Genomic DNA, 25683 nt, shown 5'->3' with positions numbered 1-25683 from the left:
ATATTGATTCTTAAAAATTAGGTTTTTTTTTTTTTTTTTTTAGAATTTGGTTAAGAATTCAATTCTCGTACTTAAAATTTTTTTAAAAATTTGAAAGCAAAAAAAAAAATAATACTGAAAAATTTGTTTGTGTGTTTTTGGAATTTAACGAAGAATTCAACTCTTATATATACTTAAGAAAGATGTAAATCATTGGTAAAAAAATTTAAGAAATCAACTTAGTTTTCAAAAATTAAAAACGAAAAAAGAAATGGTTATCAAATTGAAACTTAAGGATTTGGAATCAAATTGAAACTTAAGGATTGTTTCTAAATTTAACCGAAAGAATGCTAATAGTGATATTTTTAAAAATCAACAATAAGCTAATCACATATACAAATTTTAAAATTTATTAATTAAATTTAGATATTTGAAAGTTTAAAATAATGTTTTAACCATATTAATTCTACCACATAGTTATATTTAATTTTATCATTTGGGAGAAAAAAAAGAAACAAGAAAAATGGGAGTGAGAGTGTGAAAAATATAGGTAAGAGAAAAAGAAAATGAAAGCGCAAAATAAAAACCGATTTCCTCTTCTGCTGGCTCTTTCAATTTACCAATACCAAACAACCAAATACCTTCCATCTGTTTCCCTATATATTTTCTTACTCTTTCTTTTCCCCTTCCCTTTAAAATTCCCCTTTTCCATTGGATGACTCAGTCCTTTCTTCTCTCTCCTTCTGCCTCTTCTTCACGTACTTCCCTTTTCCTTCTCTGCTCGTTTTAATGGCGAAGATCTCAAATCCTTCGCACAACAATTCCATTTCCACCACTACTGATCCTCACTCTTCTTCAATCCATCACAGCCAGAGGAAGGTACTGAAGCGCACGCGTAAGTCCGCTCCTCGTGATGCTCCCGCTCAGCGTAGCTCTGTATACCGCGGAGTCACTAGGTTAGTCATTACCGATTTGGTTTGAAACGTCCTATTGAATCGATTCATTTGTTTTTTTTTTTTTTTTTCCTTTCTTGTTTCTTGAATCGATTTTGTTACTTTAGGCATAGATGGACTGGACGGTATGAGGCGCATTTGTGGGATAAGAATTGCTGGAATGAAGGACAGAGTAAGAAAGGACGACAAGGTTCTGTAATGATCTGTTTTTCTTTTTTTCTCTTTGATGAATCTGCAATGTTTGGTGCCGATCCTGATTTTACTGTTCTTTGATCTGCCTCTGTTTTGCTGTTGCGGTGGTTTATTGATGGAATCTGAAACCGAAACGCGCAGTGTATTTAGGTATTTCTGCTACTGGAACTTGAATTTGCGATTTAATATCGAAAATAGAGTGATCGGTGTTGAGTATGTGTACTTCTATTGTTTTCCTCTGATCTACAGGAGCGTATGATGATGAAGAAGCAGCCGCTCATGCTTACGACCTTGCAGCGCTCAAGTACTGGGGAACTGAAACTGTTCTTAACTATCCAGTAACTTTCCAATTGATCGATTGTTTGTTTTGCATTCACTTGATTTTCTATTGGCTATATGGAAATTAAGAAATTGGTTGAAGATCATGTGTTCAATTCTTCTGATTTTTTTTTAATCGTTGGAAGCTATTAACGTACCAAGACGAGCTTAAAGAAATGGAAGGACAATCAAGAGAAGAGTATATTGGATATTTGAGAAGGTAATAACCATTCATTTCTAGAAATATTATTTGAAATTTGAACTCTAAAATTGATTCTGTATCCAATTTTATGAGTTCAATCCACAGGAAGAGTAGCGGCTTTTCTCGTGGGGTTTCAAAGTACAGAGGTGTAGCAAGGTACCATAGCCTCCAACACAACTTGCCTTATTAAGAACATTATTCTTCCAGGCTTTAAATTCTTCTTATTTCATTTTTAAAATAATTTCAAACTAGTACAATTTTCAAATATAATAATATGAACTAAAATATTTATATGATATTGCAAAATTTTACTGTTTGTGTCATATATACAAAAATAATAGTCTATCGCCGTCTATTTCTAATAGACGGTGATATTTTCCTATATTTATAAATATTATTAATCTTTTTATCATTTAAAATATATTTTTTTAATTTTATGGGTAATTAAAGTAAATGCATAAAAGTAGTTACATATTGAAATGTATATAATATTATTTTTTAAAAATCTGTTTATTTGGTTTTATTTCAAAAAACAATAAGTGGATTCTGCCAAATAATTTTGCTCCATATTTCCAAAAAAAAAAAAAAAAAAAAAAAGAAAAAATGGAGCTTCTCTTTTGCATGTGGAAACAAATATCTTTGATAACTATTTTGTTTTTTGTTTTTGTTTTTTAAAATTAAGTCTATAAACACTATTTTCACATTTAAAATTCTTTTTTTATTATATACTTTTTACCAATGATTTAAAAAAATCAAACCAATTTTTTAGAACTAAAAAAAAAAGTAGCTTTCAAAAAAGTTTTTGTTTTTATAATTTGGTTAATAATTCAACAATTGTACTTAATAAAGATGAAAATCATTATAAGAAATGTGGATGAAATAAGTTTTATTTTTAAAAACAAAAGTAAAAAATCAAATGATTACCAAACAGGACCTTAAAATTTGACGTCAAATATATATTAACATTTTAAAAATTGTTTATGTTAAATTGGTTCCTAAATTTTTAAAAGTGCCTAATAGTTATTTAAACATTTTTTTTAATTTGAGAAGATTTATTTGAACATCCCTTAAACATTAAAAATGTAGTCTTGAACTTTTTGAAATTCTAAACCTTCGATTTTGTGTTCAATACATGGTTAAAAATTTTAAACAACATTGAATAGGTGTTAGAATAGAAAAATTAAAATTTTAAGAATTTATTACACTTTTTAAATTTAAAAAAATAAATATACGAGAAAAAAGAAAAAAAAAAAAAAAAAAGAAGATTAAACTTGTAATTTAACTAATTTTGTTTTGTGTAAATCATTTTATGCATGTATACGTATACATGTACATTTTTTTTCCTACAATTTGACAATTTGTTATACCTATATTTACTTGGTTTTATTCGGATTGATAAAAAAAAATGTATTAGTTATAAAAACTTGAAAATTTGAAACTTCCAATTGGTTAATAGATAGGTTCATGATACAAAGGTATGCGTGACTTAAGCATATGTGTAAATCCACGAAATTAGTAAAATTTGAAGCTTCTATAAATAATTGGAAAAGACTTTCTGCTCAGTATAGTTTCTATTTAATATTTAATATTTTAAAATACCGTATTTTTAGTCCTTTTAAGTTTTCATTTTAATTTCAAGTTAGTCGTTAGATTTTAAAATAATATAATTTTACCTTTGAGATTTAAATTTTATTTCAATTTAGTCTCTAAACTTTAAGATATAAAATTTTAATCATGATTCTTCATTAAATACTCATGGTTCGTTTGTAGTATTAATGTCTATTAATTAATTTAAAATAATTATAATTAATAAGGTTTTTTTATTTTTATCACTATTAAAATTAATTTTTGAAATTTCTTTTTTTCTTTTTTTTTTCTTTTTTTTTTAAAAAAAAAATCTTGTAATTGAAGTGTGGAGTGAGGAAATCAAATATTTAACCTGGAGATCGATAGTACAAATACTATACCAATTGAGCTACGCTCATGTCGGTGATTTTTGAAATTTCTATACCAATAAAACAAAAAAATATATATATAATAATTTGAAATTTAATGGACAAATATAGAAATTACGCCCAAAACTTTAGGACGGAGAAGTAATTTTTCCGTAATTTTATGCATCAAATGTGAATTCGGCTTCTTCTCCCAAGTCAAACACTCCGTAGGTGTCTATCTCTAAGTCTCTACTACCTTCCTACACAAATATGTGAAAAATATTACGTGTTGCGTGTGGAACTTTCTTAGTTAACTTTCTTCGTTGCCATTTTCTATTTTCTTTATGATATCAATTTGGGAAATATCTCTTTCCGCTTACAGTAGAGACAATTAATGATATCATCCTTCAACCACTAACCAAAGAAGGGAAAAGAACTATATGTTGATCTCTCTCTCTCTCTTTTTCTCTTTTAAAAAACCTATATGTTATCAATTTAATGTATTTTGATCTAAAAGTTAAAGGTTTCAATTCTTGAAAGATAAAAGATTATAATTAAAATTCATTTTTATAATCCTTTCATTTTTTATTTTTGAAAATTAAGTATATAAATACTCTTTTTATCCTCTATTGTTATTTTATCTACTTTTTATTCATGTTTTAAAAGATTAAGCCAAAATTTGATAATTAAAAAAATAGTTTTTAAAAAATTATTTTTGCTTTTAGATTTTGACTAAAAGTTTAATTTTTGTACTTGAGAAAAATGCAAATCATGGTAAGAAAATTAAAGAAAAAATACTTCTTTTTAAAAATAAAAAACAAAAAACAAAATCGTCAACGAAAAAAGCTTAAAACTTTCTAACCCTTTGATAGTCAAGGCTTACAAGGTTCATCTTAATTCTCATCATAATTATTTTCCATAATTGAATTCTTGAAAGGTATATTATGAGGAATAATTAATGATCATATTATTTCTGTATAAAATTTTAAAATATTAAACACCCGGTAGAAATGTAGTTTTAATTAAATGGGAAGAAACTTGAATAAATAAACCATATTTTATGACTTGAAGATGGAAGACAATCTTGACGTGTAAAGTTGTCTGCATGTGAAAACAAAAACCACCACGCTCTTTTGAGTTTTAATGATGTGACGCATTTTTTTTCATTTTTTTAATATTTATTATTACTTTGAAATTGAAAGGGAGTTTGGTTTCCTGTAATATGATTGCATTGCTGCAGGCACCATCATAATGGAAGATGGGAAGCTCGAATCGGCAGAGTCTTTGGCAATAAATACCTTTACCTTGGAACATATGGTAGTTATCTCTTTATACTGCTCAAATTTAACAGTAAATTATTAATTGTTTATATCACTAAATAGATTTTGACCAACATGTCGTATTAGCATTTTGATAACAAAATTAGTGATAGATTTTAAATATATGATTCGAAATTCATGGATACAATAAAAAATATATCATTTAAAGATAATAGACTAAAGTATACTTTAAATTTTTAATTAAACAAAAGAGGAAAGAATTGTGAGAAGAAAAAATCGTTATTTCTCTAAATTATATAATGTAGTTTCTCATTGACATAGCCAAAAGCCTCCCTTTATAATATTACTCTAGAGTTGCTATCACATATCACACCTTCTTTTTTAGTTCACATATCATACTCTTTAATACTTAGCATGATATGAATAGTCTTTCTCATGTGTATAGTTTCATAGGTCATCTTATCTTTTTTGCCCAAACATTAATTTATATTATCACATGCCTTTTTTAATATATATTTTCAAGAATGTTATGAAAACCCATGATATTAATTATAAAAGGAAAAAAAAACTTGTACTTAAAAAAAATTATAAAAAACTTATTAGATTGTTTAATGTCAAATTAATAAAATAAAGTGGTTCTACTTTGGAAAGCTACTTTCTTTTCTTTCTTTGTATTTTTCATTTTATTCATCTTTAGTTTTTGTTTTTAAAAATCATGCTCTTTTATCCTACCTAAAATCTTATCTAAACTTTGAAACGGTAAAATGTAGTCTATTTAATAAGAGTTTAATTTTACTCATAAATATTATTTCTACAGTTAAAATAATTTTTTTTATCTACTTTGTAAATATTTTCGAAATTCGAGAAAATTATGGTTTTTTTTTTTAAAAAAAAAAAAGATTTAAAATTTGATTCATTCTTTAAAATGTGAAAATCATAAGAAATCAATATCAATGGAGGTATCTTCAATAAATAAATAAATATATATATATATATATATATCAATCAAAGGAGGTAGTAGCTTTTGAAATTTTATCTTTTTTTTTTTTTCAAAGTTAATTTAAGTACCTCCTAAGCTTAATTTAAAAACGATGCGGTCAAATTGTCTTATAGTGCAATGTTCTTGCAAAGTAGATTAAATTTTCTCTGTAAGAAAATTTAATTTTTAAAGACAAATAGCCTCAAATCATCCATATTTTTCTTTGAATAACAAAATTAAGAATCTTTTCTTCTAAAATAAACTAAAATATTTAAAACATTTATGCAACTAATTCTAGTGGTTGGCATGTAGACCACCAAACCTCAACTGCAGCATGGCAAGCGCCATTTAAGATTATTCATTTTGACACATGATTTCATAAATTTTCAATGTCTTCCCACCAAATTTTCCATACAAATTAAGAACTTCAATTTATTACTAGTATTATTCTAAAGGTTAAAATGCTATTTTAATTGAGACTTATTTAATTTTAGTGCCTGTATTCTCAAATATCTAATTTTAATTCTTTTATTTTTAATAAATTTTAAATCTAGTCATTATTTTTATTTTATTTTAATTTTAAAAAAATATGTTTATTAATTTATTAATCTTTTATAATAAATTTTAAAAACATATTCATATAGTGTGTTCTTTGCCTAAAAACTATTGTTATTACTTAAATAATTTTAATAAAGATTAATTTAAAAAGACTAAAAGCTTGTTTGGATTGACTTGGAGAAAAAAAAATTCATAAAACTCATTTTTATTTAAATACTTTTGATAAAAAAAATTATTAAAATACAGTTGAAAAGCTATTCTGAGTGGTTATGAAACGCTTCAATTCCTTCCAAAATGACTTATTTTTTAATTAAACACTTGAAAATGTATTCCAAAACACATCCTAAATTTAAGATTCATTGAAAATATAGAAAGTAAAAACTAAAATGAGTTGTTTTAAAATACAAAAAATGAACCAAAATATTTACAAATATATCAAAATTTTACTGTCTATTTACGATAGACTGCAATAGACTATTATCTGTGATATGATAAATATAATAGTAATCTATTGCGGTCCATCATGAACTCTCGAGACTGATATTTTATTATTATTTATAAATATTTTCAGTAGTTTTAATATTTAAAATAATTTTCCAACTAGAATTGAATATTTGAAAGTACAATTCTATTTGAAAGTATAATAGAGCCAAAATTATAATTTAAGCTCTCTCAAATGTTGTCCCGCCAGACAAGCCCTTATGGCTATTTTCACATTTACTTTTACAGCTACCCAAGAAGAAGCTGCCACAGCTTACGACAAAGCGGCCATAGAGTACCGTGGCCTTAACGCCATTACAAATTTCGATCTCAGCCGTTACATCAAATGCCTCCGTCCTGGGGAACCGGATATCCCAAACAATAATAACTGTCCATCAAACCCTAACGCCGGCGAAACTACATCAGAATTTGACCCCAATCCCCTCATCGGAATCACCTTTCCGTCCCAATGTTCCAGCTCCGGCCAAACCGCCACTGCGCCTTTTCCGGGACCTGTCGACGGTGACTCCTCCTCCTCGTCCGCGGCGCTGGAGCTCCTACTCCATTCCTCAAAATTCAAAGATATAATAGAAAGAACAACCGTCGCCGAGGCTCCACAGACGCCGCCGGAATCTGACCGACCACGCCGCTGTATTCCCGACGACATTCAAACTTACTTCGATTGTACTCAAGATTCCGGCGACATTGCCGAAGGCGACGACGGCATTTTTGGGTACCTAAATTCGTTTTTACCTTCATCAGTTTTTCAGTGCGAACTCGATGCTTAATTAGGCACGGTAAAAAAGAGGAGGAATTCAACGTCCGACGAGATCAGTTTGAGGAAATAACTTAATTAAAAATTATAGAGAAATTAGTTTTTCATTTTTGTAAAGCCTTCTTCTTTGATTCACAAGAACAAGAGAAGGATACGTTTATTTTTTCCCCCCCGTAGAATTCATCTGCATGCAACTGTAGAAATCTTGCCTGCATTGAGAATTGGTATTGGAATTTTTAGTAGAAATAAATTGTGCATTTTTACATTACAATAAAAAGAGCTAGAACATTTATGTCAGTAGTGATTTTTTTTTTTCAAAAGAATAAAATGCCTAATTATAAAAAAACAAAAAAAAAAAGGAATGGAAAAAAAAAAATAAAAAACCATCTTTGTTAGTGTCACTGTACATTTGAATATTGAATTCAAGCAATTTCCTCGATTCTACTGTTGTACTATCTTGAAATTAGAGTGAAAAATAGATGAAACACAAGTAGAGTACTTGTTAGGAATAATGTTACCGACAATAATAAAGATGAGAGGTAAAAGAGAATAAGGAGAGAGAAAAGACACAGAAACTTGTTGACTTAATTCGATGCGTCACACCTATTTTTGGGAGGTTTTGTGCCTAGGTGAAAAGAGATCCACTAGAGTGTAATTCAATTTTATAACATGCACTTCACTAAGATTACACATTCTCAGTTTACACATGATTAAATACTAGCGAGCGAGTTAGGTTCTCCCTAACTCTGATACTACTTCAGACGAGTCTGCAAATTCAGGCTCCCCCTAAATTTGATGCTACTGCAACGATCTCACCCCCTTTTCACCTGCTAGTTGAAAGCACGAACAATCAGTACTTTGTCAAAGCTCGACGATAGAATGGCTTAGACAGACCAAGCTTCAAAATAATAGGACACCTTCTTTTCTTTTCGTGGTATAATACTTATAAACGCTGTTTGTTCTAAATGAAAACCAAACAGCCAAAGAACCCAAAAACAAAAAGACGGCTTCACCTTAAGCCTACTATCGGATCAACACTAAATACAAAAATACAAAAGGCAAGAAAGCTACTCGAATGACAACAACACAAAGAAGGAAAATATCACCTCAACAAATCTACTACCAATAAGGAAAGAAAACCATACCCGAGATCTGTCAATAAAGTTAGAGACAAAACATTAAACATAATAAAAGAAAATATTATCAGCCAACCAAGACCATAACAAGCTCCCTCTTTGGCATAATATTTTCTTTTATTGGCAAACCAACATTTCACAATAAACATAAACCACCAGTACAACTTGAGAAAAACAACAAATCAACCTGAAAATAAATAAAATCAGCACAAAAAATACCAAAACATTCATCAGCTCAAACAAAAAACTGAAACATTCATCAGTCCAAACCCAACCAATCTTCCCCTTCTGCCAAGGAGAAAATCAAGCAGATGCTGGAGGCTGAGAAGTAGAAGCATCAACAAAAAGTGGAAGCGACAAACTTAAGAGATGAACCAAAGCATCAATTTTAGCTCGACGATCAGTCAAATCATGACGATACTCATAGTACATGATTCATAAGATAAATGTGAAAGATGTGAGTCCCAAAAACCTGCATATACTCAGGAAGAGGAATATCTGAAGTCTTGGGAGAATGGATGTTATGCACAATATCAAGGACATGAGAACCCTGAAAAATCTTGTAACTCAAATTTAGAATCTTGGCATCAGGACCAAGAGCATCATTCAAACCAATAATAGCTGGGCACTGAGACAACAAGATACCAGAAAATAGTCTCGATAAATAAATAGAAAGCTTCATAGCAAAGGAGTCAACATGCCAAGAAAGTTGATTATACACAAACACACCAAAACTAAAGGTAGACAGGGTCCCGATCTAATATAGAAGACTAGCCAGAAAAGGAGAAAGACTTAACCCATGTGTCGAAGGACACCAATTTGCAATGCCAATTCTAAAAAAAAATAACATATTTCACATGATGGCAGAAGTAGACAATTGATCAGACTGAGGCCACTTTGAGTGAGTACCACCAGTAAGCTCAGTAACAAGATCTTCAGCTAAGGGATAAGGCTCACCATGAGAAAGGGGATTATCACGACCAAGATATGCATTGATGATTGCAGGAGAAATTGAAAAAAAAAGTTCCTTGAATATGGACCTTATAATAATCAGGAATACTAAGATAGTTGAAGTTAGAAGGAAGGTTAACAATAGACTCTCTCATCAGCTGAGGATAAAAAGGCTCGAGGTCAATAACAATCTTAAGAAGTTCCACACGCTGAATAAGATCCATAATTTCTAAGCAGGACTTGATCTGTTGAAGTTGATGCCCTAAATCTTGTAGGGTCCTATAGTTTGTAAATGTTTTGAATAAACTCGTTGTTTATTTAATAAAATATATGATATTTTATTCCATATTTTAGTTGCATTAACCATAAACCAATAAACTAACATCCAAGGTTATCTTGTAGCTTAAACATATATGTAGAGACATACGAGTGGATCATGTTTAACTGATAACCTAAATGGTCTGTAGTAGATGGATAAGGTTGGGTAACTTATCCTGGTGACACTACGAGTATGACCCGCTTGTAGGCGTTACAATTGTTGTAAAGTACTACAAACGATTTGATCCTGATCATTCATGTATAGATATGTGAGTGGGGATATTCTATACAAAGGGGTTTGTATAATATCAGACCACGAAATGTTTAGTCTCATTATATAATGTCGTTCATGTTGGGTTTTATATCTTAAAATTCGTGGTTTGTAAACAATAAACTCATTCTGTAATTCAATAAAATTATTATTGAAGTTTGATTCAATAAAGTTGTATTGAATATATGAATTGCTTATTTCGTTTTAGAAATAAATCCAATAAAATAAAAGATCCATGACTATTACATGAGTATTTGAACTTTATGTGGAGACATAAGAGTGGATCATGTTTGAGTAAATAGTCAAAATGATCTATAGTGTATGAATAAGATTTGGTGCCTTATTCTGGTAGCACTATTGGATGCGGCCTACTATGTAGTTGTTACACGGAGTTGTAAAGTGCTACAGATGAAGTGATTCTAATTCGTACATGTGATGAAATGAGAAGTGGGGGCGTTCTGTGTAATGAGTTTGTACAAGATCGGACCATGAAATAAGTCATTCTTACTTTATAACGTTGTTTATTTTTTAGGACTGACTATTTCACAACGATGACCTAGGTAACTTAACCTGAATCCTGAGCTAACTATGAACTCCTGTTTATTCGGGATTATCCTTAGATTTGCATAAGTGAGAGTTGGCTCATCAGCGTCGGCTAAAAAAGCCTCCCATTTCAAGGGTAAGACTGGGTAGATAATTAGGGACATAAGATGCAAGATGGAATTCACTCCTACCCGCTTTTAGGAATAGTAGAGAGGTTGTTCCTTTAAGTGTTGACTTTGGGTCTTGAAGAAGGGGCCCCACCCTCTCATTGACCTGAGAAGGACTCGGTTTGATGATTGGATCAAAAACCAATTGTTCATTAGAGGATCAGTGGGACTTAAGGAATAAGAGGTAATCTCGGAGGTAAAATAATCATTTGACCCAGTCATTATTACGAACAACCTATGAAGGGTTAAATTACTAATCATGGTTATATCAAGTTGCCACAATATATCTATAGTGAGGGGAATGCAACTACGGGCTTTAGTGAGGTGACCCAGTAGTTAACGAATGAGGGTTAATTCGATGTAAAATATTTAGCCGATTAATCTTGGATCATTGGAGTCCATGATCTGTAGGTTTACTAGGTCCCCTTACTAGCTCACAAACGGATTAACCTTAGAGTAGCGTGATAAGTTGATTTGAAACATTCAAATTAGAATTAAGAGAATTAGTAATTATACATGATATAATTACACATTTAATTTTGGAATTAAACGGAATTGGAGAATCTATTAATATTTAAATATTATTTAAATATTAAATTCATGAATAAAGATTCATGGTAATGGAATTGGTGACAAATTAATTTAATATTTGATATTAAGTTAATTAATTAATTGTTTAATTAATTTATTAATTTTATTAGAAAATTAATTTTGTAAAATTAATAATTTTTCAATTTTTAATTGAAATGAGTTTTGATTTTTGAAATCAAAATTTTTTTTTTTAAAAAAAAAAAAAAGGAAAGAAAAGAGAAAGTGGAAAATCCCAACTTTTGGGATTTTCCCACTTTCTTTGAAGCAGGTTAGTCACATTCCATAAACACTTCCAGTCCAATTTCTCAAGTATGAGCTGGAATTCATGTAGGATGTTGATTTGCATGAAAGCCATGCAATATAACAATGAGATCTAAGTAGAAATGGAGAGGAGATCGGTTGCAATTTGCTAGAAAAAAGTGGTTGAAGAAGTGTTCTTCACACTACTGAAAAACCAGTTCTTCACCACCAATTTTTCTAATTCAAGTTTGTTTTGAGTCCCACAACTCATCTAAGGCTCCAAGAGAATAGTAGGGAAGACGTTGTGGTGATTCACAACCAAAAGAGAAGATTGCAGCTGGTTTTCGTGATTCAAAGGTATTTCAAAAGTTAGTGTTGAAACTATGTTTTTAGTTCATGAGCATGTCGTCTTTTAAGCCAAAGTAATGAATTAGAATGCTTAATGATCCTGTTTGCTTCCGTCGCTTATTTATGTAATCAACAATTCATGATAGAGACTACATTTCACCAGGATGACCATAGGTAACATGACCTGAATTCTGATTGAGTTGTGAACTCCTGCCTGTGAGGGCGGTCTTTTGATTTGTATGGGTGAAGGTGGCTAAATCGTCGACTCCATAAGCCTACCATTTTGGGGATTCGTCTGATTGGGAAGTTGGGAACACAACTATATAGGAAGAAATTCACTCCTTCCCCGAGGTCGGGGTAAATAGATTGCTCCCTTAAGGGCTAATTGCAGGGCTTGAACAATGTGGTGCCATACCCTCTCCTGGCCCAAAAGGGGTTTAGTCATAGTTGGATTGTGATTTATTGTTCATTAGAGAAATTAGTAGTACTTAAGGAGTTAGATGTAACTATAGGGACAAAACGGTAATTTTGACCAAGCTATACTTACGAGCAATTTGTGAAGGGTCATCATACTATTGATTGGTTATATCCAATGAACACAGAAATATATCTGTAGTGCGAAGAGTACAGCTGTCAATCTGTAGTGGAGTGCCCGACAGTTAACGATTGGTGAATAATTTAATTTAAGAGTTTGATTAATTATTCCTGTATCGTTGGAGCTTCAAGCTACAAGTCCATGAGGTCCACTTGGTAGCTCAATAGGATTAAATGAGAATTAGTTTTTGGATTAATTTGAATTGTTCAAATTAATAGAGGGATTTAATTATATACGATATAATTAAGTTATTTTAATTATATATGATATAATTGGTATAATGTATTTTATACATTATGAGAACAAATAAATATTTGAATAAGATTCAAATATTAATTATATGAATTGGATTCATAATTGTTATAATATAAATGTGATTTATATTAAATGCCATATGAGAGAGAATAATCTATAGGTTATATCATATATGATACAATATTAAAACTATAGATTATGTGTTATATTTGATAGAATATACCATTTAATATATATATATATTATATATATATATATTATATATATATATATTATATAATATATTAATTGTTATTTTTAACTTAAATGAGGGAGGAAGTTATAACTTTCTCCCCTCCTTTTCTCTCCACTACGTAAGTTGGTGGTTGATGTTTTTTTTTATGGGCATTTGATAGGAGAGAGTCTCCTTCATCTTTAAAAAAAAAAAAAGGTTAGAAAATATACGTTTTTTTAACAGAAAAGCATGCTCTCTGTAAGTTTATGAATCTTTTCCTTTTCCTCATCTCTTTCTAAAATTCATTCCCTCATTCCAAAATAGTAGAGCCCACCACTTTTGGTTCTCTTACCTGAGAAATACTAAGATCACCATCGTGGTACTGTTGGTTTCTTGTCGAGGGATTCTTGAAGAAGGTCTTCAAAGGTAAGGGTTTCTGAGACCCTAAGTTCCTTTTATAAAACATGATGTATTTTATATAAAGCATAATTTGTTCTTTCTTTTCTGTTAAAAAAAAAAAAAAAAAAAAATACATTCGATGAAAAATGGGAATTGGGACGATTCCACTTCTACTCAAGGTTCTCTTCAATGAGATCCTTCAATTTTCTTATCTGCAATACGCCACAAAATCACGTATTTCCATTTTTAAACACTGTTCTCACTATGAAAAGATATCCCATCAAGAGGAACAATAGGAACATTTGGAGGAATTTTACAGTGACTAACACTCATGCAAGGCTTGTCTCTGATAACAGCAATGTATTCTTTGGAGCTTGAGTCAGAGAGTTGTTCAGAGGGTTAAGAGTCAAATTTTGAAACCTTTTTTCTTGGAGGAGGTTTCTTTTGAACGAGTACGAGTAGAGGGACCACAATCAACATACACATTCTCAAAGACACTATTCTTTAGCTTTTCCAATAGGGCAGAGGAATATTATCATCAAGAGAAATGGACAATCCCCTCAAATGAACTAAAGACAGACATGGATTGACTAGCAGCAAAATCAGTAAAAGGGAACGAAAGCTTAACCTGAACATCATAAATGGGAACAGAGGCATCTAGAGAAGAAACAGTCGAACTATGCACAAAAGGATTAACAGAACCCCCAAATTAAGAAGAATGTCAGTAACATCTGGTAAAACATCAAAGTCTTTCTCAATGGTAGCAGAGGGAACAGAGACAGAACCGGATTCAACAGAAGGATCAATGGAAATATTTTCAGTATCAGCAAGAGTAACAACTGTGGATTTAATTTCTTAAATCTCGTGGATCTTGTACTTTTTAATTTGTAAATACAAATTATTTATTTAATAAAATAAGAAGTATTTTATTAGACATTAGACAATATTAGCTCAATCCAATAAGATCCGAGATTATTTAATGTAAGTTGAACAGTGTGTTATAGATATACAAGTGGATCATGTTCAAGTAATAACCTGAAAGGTGTGCAGTACATGGATAAGGTTGGGTACCTTATCCTAGTAACATTGCAGATATGACTCACTTTGTAACTGTTACATGAGTTGTAAGTGTTATAGACGATATGATTCATATTGTTCATGTAAAGATATGTGAGTGAGGGTGTCTTGTATAAAGAGTTTATATAAGATCGGACCGTGAAATGATTGGATTCTCTTTATAACTTGCTTGTAGAAACTAACATTTTACTAGGATGACCACAGATGACTTGATCCTGAATGAGTTTTGTACTCCTATCTATGAGGGTAATCCTTTGATCTATATGAGTAAGAACGACCTGCTTTGTTGACTCAATATGCCTATCATTTTGGGGATTTGTTAGAGTAGCTGGGAACATGGCTACACAAGATGGAATTCACTCCTTCCAATAGATAGGGAAAGTAGATAAATTGTTCCCTTAATAGCTGATTCTGGGATTTAAACTTCCTATAGATAGAGAAAGTAGATAAATTGTTCCCTTAATAGCTGATTCTGGGTTTTGATTAATGAGGTCTCACCCTCTCATTGGCCCAAAAGGGGTTAGTTTATAGTTGGACTGATATTTTATTAGAGGAATAAGGTATTTAAGAAGTTAGATGTAACTACAGGAGTAAGCCGTAATTTGACCAAGTTGTATTTATGGGCAACTTGTGAATAGTCAACTTATTGTTGATTGGTTATATCCATGGACATAGAAATATACCTATATTGCAAAGAGTATAGCTGTCGGTCTTTAGTGCAGTGACCGACAATTAATGAATGTTGATTAATCTAATTAAAATGTTTAATTGATTAGTCTCATATCATTGAAGCTTATAATCTGTAGGTCTATAAGGTCCTTTGTTAGCTCATTAAGGATAAAAATAAGAAATAATTGTTTTCAGAATAATTTGAATTGTTCAAATTATTTATGGAAATTTATGTTATTAATTATATGATTAATATAATGTATAATGTATATTCATACATTATAATAGATAGTTAATTATAAATATGATTTATAATTAAAACTATATAATATGCAAGAGATAAATATTTGAATGAGATCCAAATATTATTTATATAAATAAGATTTGTATAAAAACTATAGGTTAAAATTTAATGTGGATATGATTCCTATTTAAACTATGGGTAGTTACATTATAATATGATTATAATGTATATTGATGGTTTGTTAATTTGTTATCTAACCATATAATATACATATTATATTATTAATTATTAATAATATAATTATAACTCCCCATTATCAGGGGGTTATATTTACAGATCGTGGGAGGGAGTTATTGTAACTCCCACTCCCTCACTCTTCTCTTAAACCTATGTTCTTGGAAAACACAGAGAGTTTTTTTTTCCTCTATAAAAAAAACTCTCTCTCACAAAACAAAAATTTTTCACTCATGGAAATTTTTCTCGGTCGAAAGCAATAAAGAAGAAGCCCACATGTCCTTTCTTTGTTCCTAAAAATAACGATGTTACTAAGTGGTGGCATCTAGATTTGAGGAAAAGTCCTAGTGTTCGTCCAAAATTGTTCAGTTCGTGTTCTTGAAGAGGATTGCGTGAAGAAGAGTTATTCATCAAGGGTTAGTCTTCTCTTCTCTAAACTCTCTATAGATTTCATGCTTAGGTTGATTAAATGTTTATCTTGTGACAATTTTAGTTTGTCCAAACCTATACGATCGTCTGCCTAGCGTCTTGCATTCAAAATCTCGCTCTCTTCGCTCTCCTCATGCAGCCCCAATGCATGAGCAACTTAAGCAATGCCTTTTGCCAATGCCTCGACCAATCATGCGTTCAACCTCACAAGCTCTCGCATGGTTGTCTTCGGCTTCATACTACACTTAGCCTCATCTCATGCGTTCAATATTTCCTAACACCTAACGCATGGTTTTAACTTCACACTTAGCCAAATTTCTACTAGTTAAGGCTTATCTCCAAACTACTCAAGGAAAATCTATTCAACACTTAGAAATTTCCTTCTCTTCAACATAAGATTTAACTCATACTTAGTTAATTCCCTTAATTACCTGCTTAAGTAGGAAAATTGGAAATTCGGGTTTCACATTTAAAGCTCGCGAGTTTCCTTGAGAGGCTTACTTCTCATCTTCAATATAGTCTTTTTTAGGCTTTTGATTGGTAACACCATATTTATCAGTAATTGTTGGATATGACCATTCATTAAGTACCACCTTCTAGGTCTTTTTCTCAATAAATTAAGGAAGGCAATCATTTAGGCTTCCAATATGAGTAATTGCTCCATCTAGGATTGGAAGACGTATTGTAGATCTACCTTGCTTGATTGACTCCATTGAGAACTCAATAAACAAGCAGTCAACCCTCTCTAATACCAATTGAAAAATAGATGAAACATAAATAGAGCACTTTCTAGGAGTAATGTATTGACAGTAATAAAGACAAGAGTTAAAAGAGAATAAGAAGAGAGAAAAGACATAGAAACTTGTTGACCTAGTTTGGTGCAACCACACCTACGTCTGGGAGGCTTTGTGCCTAGGTGAAAAGAGATCTACTAGTTTGTAATTCAGTTTTACAACATTTACTTCAACTAAGATTACACATTCTCAGTTTACACATGACTGAATACTAGCAAGTAAGTTAGGCTCCTCCTAACTCTGATAGTACTTTAGATGAGTCTGTAAATTCAAGCTTCTTCTAAATCTGATGCCACTGCAACGACCTGATTCCCTTTTCACCTGCTAGTTGAAAGCACGAACAACTAACACTTCGCCAAAGCTCGATGATAGAATGACTTAGACAAACCAAGCTTCAAAACTACAGAACACCTTCTTTTCTTCTCGTGATATAACATTTACAACCACTGATAGTTCTAAATGAAAAGCAAATAGCTAAAGAAAAACCTAGAAACAAAAGAGACGGCTTCACCTCAAGCCTATCATTGGATCAACACTAAATACAAAAACACAGAAGGTAAGAAAGCTACCCGAATGACAATATCACAAATAAGGAAAATATCACCTCAACAAATCTATCACCAATAAGAAAATAAGACCAAACTCAAGATCTCTCAATAAAGTCAAAGATTAAACATTCAAGATAATAAAAGAACATATTATCAATCAACCAAAACCATAACACAGAGGTTTGATTCTCTCGCTTCAGATAAATAAATAAAAGAGTGTGAAATTCTTAAAATTAATGTTTTAATAGGTCATAACTCACAAGTAGTTATTGTTGTTGTTGTTGTTGTTCTTAGAATGGGGGATAACCACAAAGTTCGTAGTTATTAAGACACTCATATGCCAATTAGCTATACTCGATTTGACATTATTATTATTATTATTTAAAAAACTACGTTTTAGTCGACTTTTTATCATAAACTTTTAAAATATTCATTGTAATTTAATTCTATTTTAGAATGTTTATCTTAATTTACATTTTCTTTTTCCAAAAGATAACCCATTTAAGCTGTACAAGTTGGCTTGAGGTGACCATTGAGCAAATGGTATTTATGTGATAAAAGTACTAAGGAAAATATGATTGAATAATTATATTTTAAAATTTTAAAAATTAAAAATAGACATCATGATCAAGATTAAATAAAATAATTTTTTAAGCTACGAGACTAAAATAGAAATTAAAACATTATTTTTCTTGAGACATTGAAAAAGGGCTAAAAATTACTTTTGCCTCATCCTTGGACTTTAATCCACGAAAGAGTGTAGTGCTTGAACTAGTTTTTTGTAATTTTAAAATTTGTAATGGTTAATTTAACTTAGTTGTTAAACCTCCGAATTTGTCACAATTTAGTTTTAAAAGCCTTTTTAAGTAACAATTTAGTTCCCGCATCTTGAAATTTGTAATAATTCAATTATAATAATAAAAAATCTTATCAAAATTAATTCTAATAACTTTTATTACGTAATGACTTAGTATTTATATTTTAAATAAATTTGATTCCAATCTCTTTATCAATCTACTTGTTTAAGAAATTTCATTAAATTTAATATTATTTAAGTTCATAGACTAAATCGTTATAAATTATAATTGATCTTGAGAAAAAAGTATTTTTTTTAAAAAAAACTCATTTTTTTTAAACACTTTTTTATAAAAACGGATTAAAATACACTTAAGAAGTTATTTTAAGTGATTGTCAAACACTTCAATTTCTTCCAAAATGACTTATTTTTTAAATTAAACATTTGAAAATATATTTCAAACATAACCTAAATTGTTTCAAATTCAAAAGTAAAGAAACTAAATCATCACCGATTAAAGGTATTTTTTTTTTTAGAATAGGTGATATTATTATACAACAGGGAAATTCCACAGCCCGGGATCAAGGCATCCAAGCAACAAAACACAAGCAAAGACAGGGCAACAAAACCAAAACAAAGCCAACAAGATAAGACCAGAACAAAACCAACACATAAACTCGAACTTGCAAACCACCAAGGAGAAAGCCAAAAGTACCCAAAACCCCACAAACTAAGGACAACAACAAAACAAAGAACAACGTAAAGTTCAAAAAGAAAAAACATCCGTAAACATACTAGATAAGACCAAGAAGGTCAATCCACTAGGAAGCAGCACGAGCACAAACCGTAGAGACCATAAGGTGAACCAGAGCAAACACCGACCTTGGTCGACCTTCATGCAGCCGCTGATTACGCTCCTGCCAGATGTAGCATATGGAAGCACACTAAAAAATATGGAACTACTACGCACCCCTTATCCGATTCCACTCGACACAATCCACTCAATTAAAGATATTTTTGAAACTAAATTATATAGTACCAATTAAATTTGATAGATTGTGGTCATACAACTTCTTTAAAACCTTAGACATCCCTTTAATATGCATTTAAGAACTTACTTTATGAGTTACACACTTTTGCAAGTGGTTGAGATTTGGTTAGTTGGAAGTTGATAGCTTTACCGGTATACATTTCTTTATAACATACTTTTGCCAGCTCAACTCCACGAGGAATTGGATTGGAATTTCAATAAATTCGTTCGATTTTTATCATTTTCATCCATTAATATTCACGTTATTATTAATGTTTCCAAAAACATTTTTTCAACGTCAATGTTTAGTGTTTAAATTTTGGTGTTTATCCTTATGAACTTTTAATTAGGTTTAATAGTCTCTTAAAACCTCGTTTGGTAATCATGTTGTTTTTTGTTTTTAAAAATTAAGCCTATTTTTCCTCTATTTTTTTACAATGATTTGTATTTTTCTTAAATATAATGGTTGAATTCTTAGCTAAATTTCCAAACAAAAACAAATTTTTAAAAGCTACTTCTTTTAGCTTTTAAAATTTGGCTTGATTTTTTAAATCATTAGTAAAAAGTATAACAATGAAGAAAATTGGAGATGAAAGTAGTATCTATAGACTTAATTTTAAAAAATAAAAACAAAAACTAGATGGTTGCCAAACATGTGCTAAACTTTCTGTTTTTTATATAGATGGTTTGTAAATTTTAAAAAATTTGAAAGTTTAGACCCTATTTAGTAATTATTTAGTTTTAAAAAGTTAAAGCTTGTTAACTACTTCTATTGACAAATTTCTACATTTGTTCTCTACTTTCTATTAATGGATCCAAAAAAGTTTCAAATTTTAAATTTTTTTTTAAAATTAAATACTTGTCTTTTTTTTTTTCCTTAATGAAATTTGGCTAGCAATTGTCTTTTACTAAAGATGAAAACTATAATTGAAAATTTTTTAATGAAGAAGCATGAAATTAAAAATAATTATAGGAAAACCAACAAAAATTGAAATTGTTGCCAAATAAAGGGTCTATTTGATAAGCATTTTTTAAAACAAGGGATTCGATGAAAACAAAGTTGTATTTCATGTTTTCATATATATATTTGATAGCAAATTAGATATGAAAATTTAATTTAAATAATTTTTTAAAATATATTTGATAATATATTTATAAATTATAAAACTAATTATATTTACCCATTAAATGATAGATGAAATATAAACTATTACTAATTAATTTATGAACTTATTTTATGTTAAAATGTTTGTATAATTATTATCTTGGAACATCATATAATGTATAATATATTATATAATACGTATTTTAATTTAACAAAAAATAATTGAGCTTATAACATGAAATACTATATTTATTATTGTTTTAGTCTTTTCTAATATAATTATGTATCTTAAATTTTCAAATTCAAAATCTAGATACATTGAAAACAATTTTCGAAAACAAAATTTATGTTTATCAAATACATATTTTCTGAATTCAATTACTCTAGAACATAAAATACAATCTGATTACTTACCAAAACAAACTCTAAGCTTGTAATTTTAAAATTCATGAACTAAAATGAACTTTAAGTTAAAAAGTTAAATTTGTAATTTTACGTTTTTATGTTTAATTTATCAACTACCAAAATAAGTAGCAACTCCTACTTCGACCAAAATTCTCATATATATATATATTCGAAGGTGGTTTTTGCAAAAAAAACGAATTGTTTATTTATGTTATAATGTCGAGATAAATTGTATTTTCAAATCATTCCTAATCTTCCATATTTCTTAATATCTATGTCTATCTCTAAGCATGGTTTAGTGAATAAGATAATAATTACTATCCATGTCACTTAACCTTCACAATTTTAAACTAAAAACAAAAGACCATCAATTTATTACATCAATTAATCCAAAGAGAAACTTGGTTCACCAAAATGATCAAAGCTAAACATTGTTAATCATCAAAATTCAAGACTCGAGAGAATTTACAAACACATCTCATCAACTAGTCTTGCATCAATCTATGCTAAGTCAGAACATTGAAAGGAAGATAGTTCAGAGATTGAACTGCAAAAGAGAGCTGAAAAGCAACCATATATGATCATACTGAGCAACACAGCTTTGAATCTATGGAAGCCAGACATATGCAAAATGCTTGATAACCTGTCAATGGATATCTGCAAGAAGGCCAAAACTTTCACTTTATCATAATTCACATCAAGATCAGATCCCAATTAGAAAATTGAAAGGGAAAACCAGGAGCCAAATACAATAACTGTAGTTTCAAAAACCAAATATATTCAGGTTGGTTCGGTTTCGATCGATGTATTAGGATTTCATTGAACTTCGATACGATTGTTAATTCGGATTGGTTGGATTAAATTTCAAGAGAATACAGATCAGCTTACCTATAATCCATCACATACTTAGACTTCCCAATCCTTCCAAGTTGGAGAATCGTTTGTTTGCCGTTTTCCTATGCCAAAAAACCAACTCGAAACTCAGCCTCTTCTTACAAATGAAAATCAGATCACTTTCTTTCTATCATATTTGATCCCAAAGTACTCTAAAAAATGTGGATTTGTACCTCTAAAGTCAACTGAAAATTTTTCACAGAGGTTTGGATCATAAGACCTGAAACCGCCCTTCCTCTGTCTCTAAAGTCCAACTCATATTGCTTAGAAATCTGAAGAAGTCAAAAGCAATAAAACAATGAGGAATGCAGAGCAGTTCCAAGTTTTCATTGAAGAGTTTTTTTCAATGGCAAGTTTCTAATTCACCTTGTTGTATTGGGGAACCTTAGAAACAAGCTGGTGAACTTTGGCCTTTTCTTCCTCCCACTCCCTTGGCAGCCCTGCTATGTGCTGCACCTGCTGAAGCAAACCACCAGTAAATTAAAGGGTTCGGGAAAAGATGCGACAAATGTCGAGATATATTGAAATTTAACATCAAACTACTTTGATACACTTGTATACTTAATGATTTTTTATATTTTGTCGATGTTTATCAAGAATGTCATCAATGTGAAAAGTATCAAAACGTCTCGTGGGTGGTGCAAACTTTCTGATAGGAATGGTATTAGAGGGATATTAAGGGTATATTAGTGATTAGTTAGAGGATTTGTTTGACTTGTTAGTTATAAATAGAGTGAGTAGAGAAGGAGGAAGATAAGCAAGTTTGGGTGAGTGGATTAGGGCTTGAGAATGATCTCAAGAGATTGGGAGGGCCTAAGTACCTCAAATTACTTGGTTTATCTTATAATTTGGTTGCCAATTATATCTCAATATGTTTGGGTTCTATCACTTTCACAACATCTCGTAGAAATTAGAAAGAATATCAAATGTTCTAAAGCACCTGATTGGTGTTTTTCAGCTGCATTGATTGATGCTTGGGGATGAAAGCTTTCATGCTTCTATGGCTGCCTGTCCAAGTGGTTATTGTAGGCATGAATCTGTAGAAAACAAAGCTAAATCAATGACACTAAAAGAGTGACATGGAGGGAGAAAAGAGGGAGACAGTCGGAGGGACGGGATGAAGGCTTACGTTACAGCAGCCAGAAGCGATCTCGGCTTGCTCGGGATCGGTTTCAGACGGCTCCCCTGAGAACAAACATGAAGAGAAAATTATGTCACAATCATAGGTACTACTCTGCAAACTCTAAGTTTAACACAATTTAACATTCCATTAAAACCTGATCCCATATATGATATTTTGAACCAACAAGGTTTGTAGTCATGGATCCAACAAAACTATCATCTGCATTGCACAATATCCCCCTTGTACTCTGAGCTATTTTATACTCTGACCTCCCGTTCCGTCGTCGATGACGGGCCACTGCCAACTTCCGGTCCTGCCGTCCTTTCCCTTCCTGATAAAGTTTAAAATGCAAAAAAACATAGATTGAAGATCAACAAGGGAATCCTCTACTAAGTTACAGGATTTGGGAGATTATAGTGTTGTGTTTTCCTTGAAGAGTTGAATAGGCCTAAGTTTCTCACAATACACACTTGGGTTAAAGAAAGTTAATCAAAATAAGGTGGTCAGAGAATGTAAATCATTAAGAACAGAACACCTGTTATATCATCCAAAGAATCTGAAAGCCACAAACTTACATTTGTGTATAGAGAATAGAAGGCTCCACCATGAAGCCCATCTGGTGATTTTTCCTTCACAATGACACAAGTACATCTCCCCACATCCACAGGCAATGGCCTACACAACAATGACCTGAAAAGAGAAAAAGATCACTTACAAAATCACTCCCAAAATCCTTAAAAAGCTAAAAATAACATTAATGGAAGCAATGTCCTCTTCTTCCTAATACTATGTCAAACTAATTCTAATACATTTAGGCTTTCTTGACATTTTTTTTTCGAGAATTGTGCTTGTATTCTCACTATTTTTTTGCAATATTAAAGATTTAAATTTTTAATCAAATTTCGTTAAAAAAAAAAAAAAAAAAAAAAAAAAAAAAACTCGCTTCAGAAAAAGATTTCTTTTAGTTCCAAAACTTGATTTCAATTTTGAAAACATCCTAAAAATAGATAACATAACCAAGAAACTCTAGTGAAATTGGACCGTTGGTGTTTATTATAATAGATAAGGAAATAGTGGGTTTCCTTCCTTTCTATGATTACTTCTTAAAGAGTGAGGCATCTATACACCCAGCTCTTTTTATTTTCATCAATGTTTTTGTTAACTTAAACAGTTTACCCTTTTAAAAACAAAAACAAGTGCATATATAACCGAAGTAAAAACCATAAATAAAAATATGAGAAAACCATAAATAAAAATTTGAGAAAACAATAAAGAAAAATTTAAGGAAACCATAAAAAAAAATTTGAGACCCAACAAACCTAAATTTGAAAAAAAAAAAAAACGAAAACTAAAAACGAAATCATTAAAATGGTTACGGGAGCCTTAAAACTCAAATATGGTAAAGAGTAAGCACCATTTTTCTAAAACAGAAAAACAAAAAACAACTTTTATCATCAATAAATGAATAAATGGGGTTGAAGTTCTAATATCCACCTGTTTGGCAAAGTGGACCATGAGGAAGCTGGGGCAGCTTCCGAATCCGAAAAATCCCAAATCTTCAATGAACTTGAATGTTCAGAATCAGTGGCATCCCACAATCTAGAGGCAAAAACCTTATCGGGCTCGTTCATTTGCATACAGAGATGAAGTGAAGAAGGCTTCAAAGCCTTTCCAGTCGAAAATGACTTAAAATCCCCAAATTTCTGCTTCGAATTAGCACAGAACTCATTAATGGGAATCGCATTTTCTTTGTCGCAACACTCTGCATTTTCATCTCTCTGTTTATCCTTCGTATTAGGTATCAAGTTCTCTTTACCTTGCCGGAATCCGCCGCCGTCGCTGCAGCTACGGTTGTGCCGGAGGTCAATGAGGGGATTCAAATACAGAGAGTTGTAGGAAGATTGGCGAGGTATAATCGCTTTCTTGTCGCCAATCATCGTTTTGATTGTTGAAGTTTTGAGACAAAAACAGGGGAAGAGTTAAGAAAATGTAAAAATGGAGAAGGTATTTTATGGTCAAGTCTCTATCTCTGGGATTCATAAGCTTTTAATATATATATATATATATATAAAGGAAGAGAGAGATACCATTTCAAAATCATCTCAAGGTCTATTCTTCATTTATTTATTTATTTCCATTTTCAAACTTTCAAATTCATTAAACAATATTCAAATTATCCATTTTGAAATTTTATAATGGTTTTAATTTATATTTAATCTACAAAATTTAGAGATAATTATTTTAGTTAATCTTAGTATAACTCAACTGACATAAACTTTTACTATCAATCTCAACAGGCTTGTTTTATAACATATGTGAAGTGAGAGAATCAAATATCTAACTTCGAAGTTGATATACAAAAGCTACATTAGTTCAACTAAGCTCATTTTGACTTGAGATCCGAGACTTGTGAAATAAAATAATAATACATCATCTAATGATATACCAAGTACTGAATGAAAATTGATATCTCATTAATTCAAGTAATAATAATGTTCAAATTTTAACCGTTCATCGATCAAAATAAAACAAATGGTTTAAATACTATCTGAACATTGTACTTTGAAAGTATTCATATTGATCTCTATACTTCCAACTTTGAAATACTTTAGTATTTAAAATTTTCAAAATGTCAATTTTAGTTTATGTACTTCAAT

General features: G+C 30.5%; 2 protein-coding genes across 3 annotated transcripts; one reads left to right on the top strand and one right to left on the bottom strand.

The window, feature by feature from the left end:
- The first annotated feature begins 647 nt into the window (after positions 1-647).
- Positions 648-7933, top strand: LOC120085376 (AP2-like ethylene-responsive transcription factor At1g16060). Its single transcript, XM_039041327.1, has 8 exons — positions 648-935; positions 1040-1122; positions 1266-1274; positions 1374-1462; positions 1589-1662; positions 1750-1800; positions 4819-4895; positions 7125-7933. The coding sequence occupies exons 1-8, from the start codon at positions 769-771 to the stop codon at positions 7661-7663; spliced, it is 1089 nt and encodes a 362-aa protein (XP_038897255.1). The 5' UTR covers positions 648-768; the 3' UTR covers positions 7664-7933.
- A 13491-nt stretch (positions 7934-21424) lies between these two features.
- LOC120086718 (tubby-like protein 8) lies at positions 21425-25045 on the bottom strand. 2 transcript variants are annotated; one of them, XM_039043492.1, is made up of 9 exons: positions 24521-25045; positions 23602-23716; positions 23181-23357; positions 23033-23088; positions 22844-22940; positions 22270-22362; positions 22077-22175; positions 21898-21965; positions 21425-21666 (listed from the first exon to the last, which is right to left on the bottom strand). In XM_039043492.1, the coding sequence occupies exons 1-9, from the start codon at positions 24961-24963 to the stop codon at positions 21591-21593; spliced, it is 1224 nt and encodes a 407-aa protein (XP_038899420.1). In that variant the 5' UTR covers positions 24964-25045; the 3' UTR covers positions 21425-21590. The 2 variants fall into 2 exon arrangements, with proteins under 2 accessions (XP_038899420.1, XP_038899421.1); XM_039043493.1 differs by having other exon boundaries at positions 22270-22359.
- Between the last annotated feature and the right edge of the window lie 638 nt (positions 25046-25683).

This window comes from Benincasa hispida, chromosome 9 (assembly GCF_009727055.1).
Source record: "Benincasa hispida cultivar B227 chromosome 9, ASM972705v1, whole genome shotgun sequence".
NCBI classification, from domain to species: Eukaryota; Viridiplantae; Streptophyta; class Magnoliopsida; order Cucurbitales; family Cucurbitaceae; genus Benincasa; species Benincasa hispida.
This window is presented reverse-complemented; position numbering and strand designations above follow the sequence as displayed.

Coding starts and splice junctions, on each gene's coding strand:
- LOC120086718 (XM_039043492.1), bottom strand. CDS start 24,963: ATGATTGGCGACAAGAAAGCGATTATACCTCGCCAATCTTCCTACAAC. Junction 23,358..23,601: donor TCTATTCTCTATACACAAAT/GTAAGTTTGTGG, acceptor AAACTTTATCAG/GAAGGGAAAGGACGGCAGGA. Junction 21,667..21,897: donor AAGTATGTGATGGATTATAG/GTAAGCTGATCT, acceptor GCCTTCTTGCAG/ATATCCATTGACAGGTTATC.
- LOC120085376 (XM_039041327.1), top strand. CDS start 769: ATGGCGAAGATCTCAAATCCTTCGCACAACAATTCCATTTCCACCACT. Junction 936..1,039: donor GTATACCGCGGAGTCACTAG/GTTAGTCATTAC, acceptor TTGTTACTTTAG/GCATAGATGGACTGGACGGT. Junction 1,463..1,588: donor AAACTGTTCTTAACTATCCA/GTAACTTTCCAA, acceptor AATCGTTGGAAG/CTATTAACGTACCAAGACGA.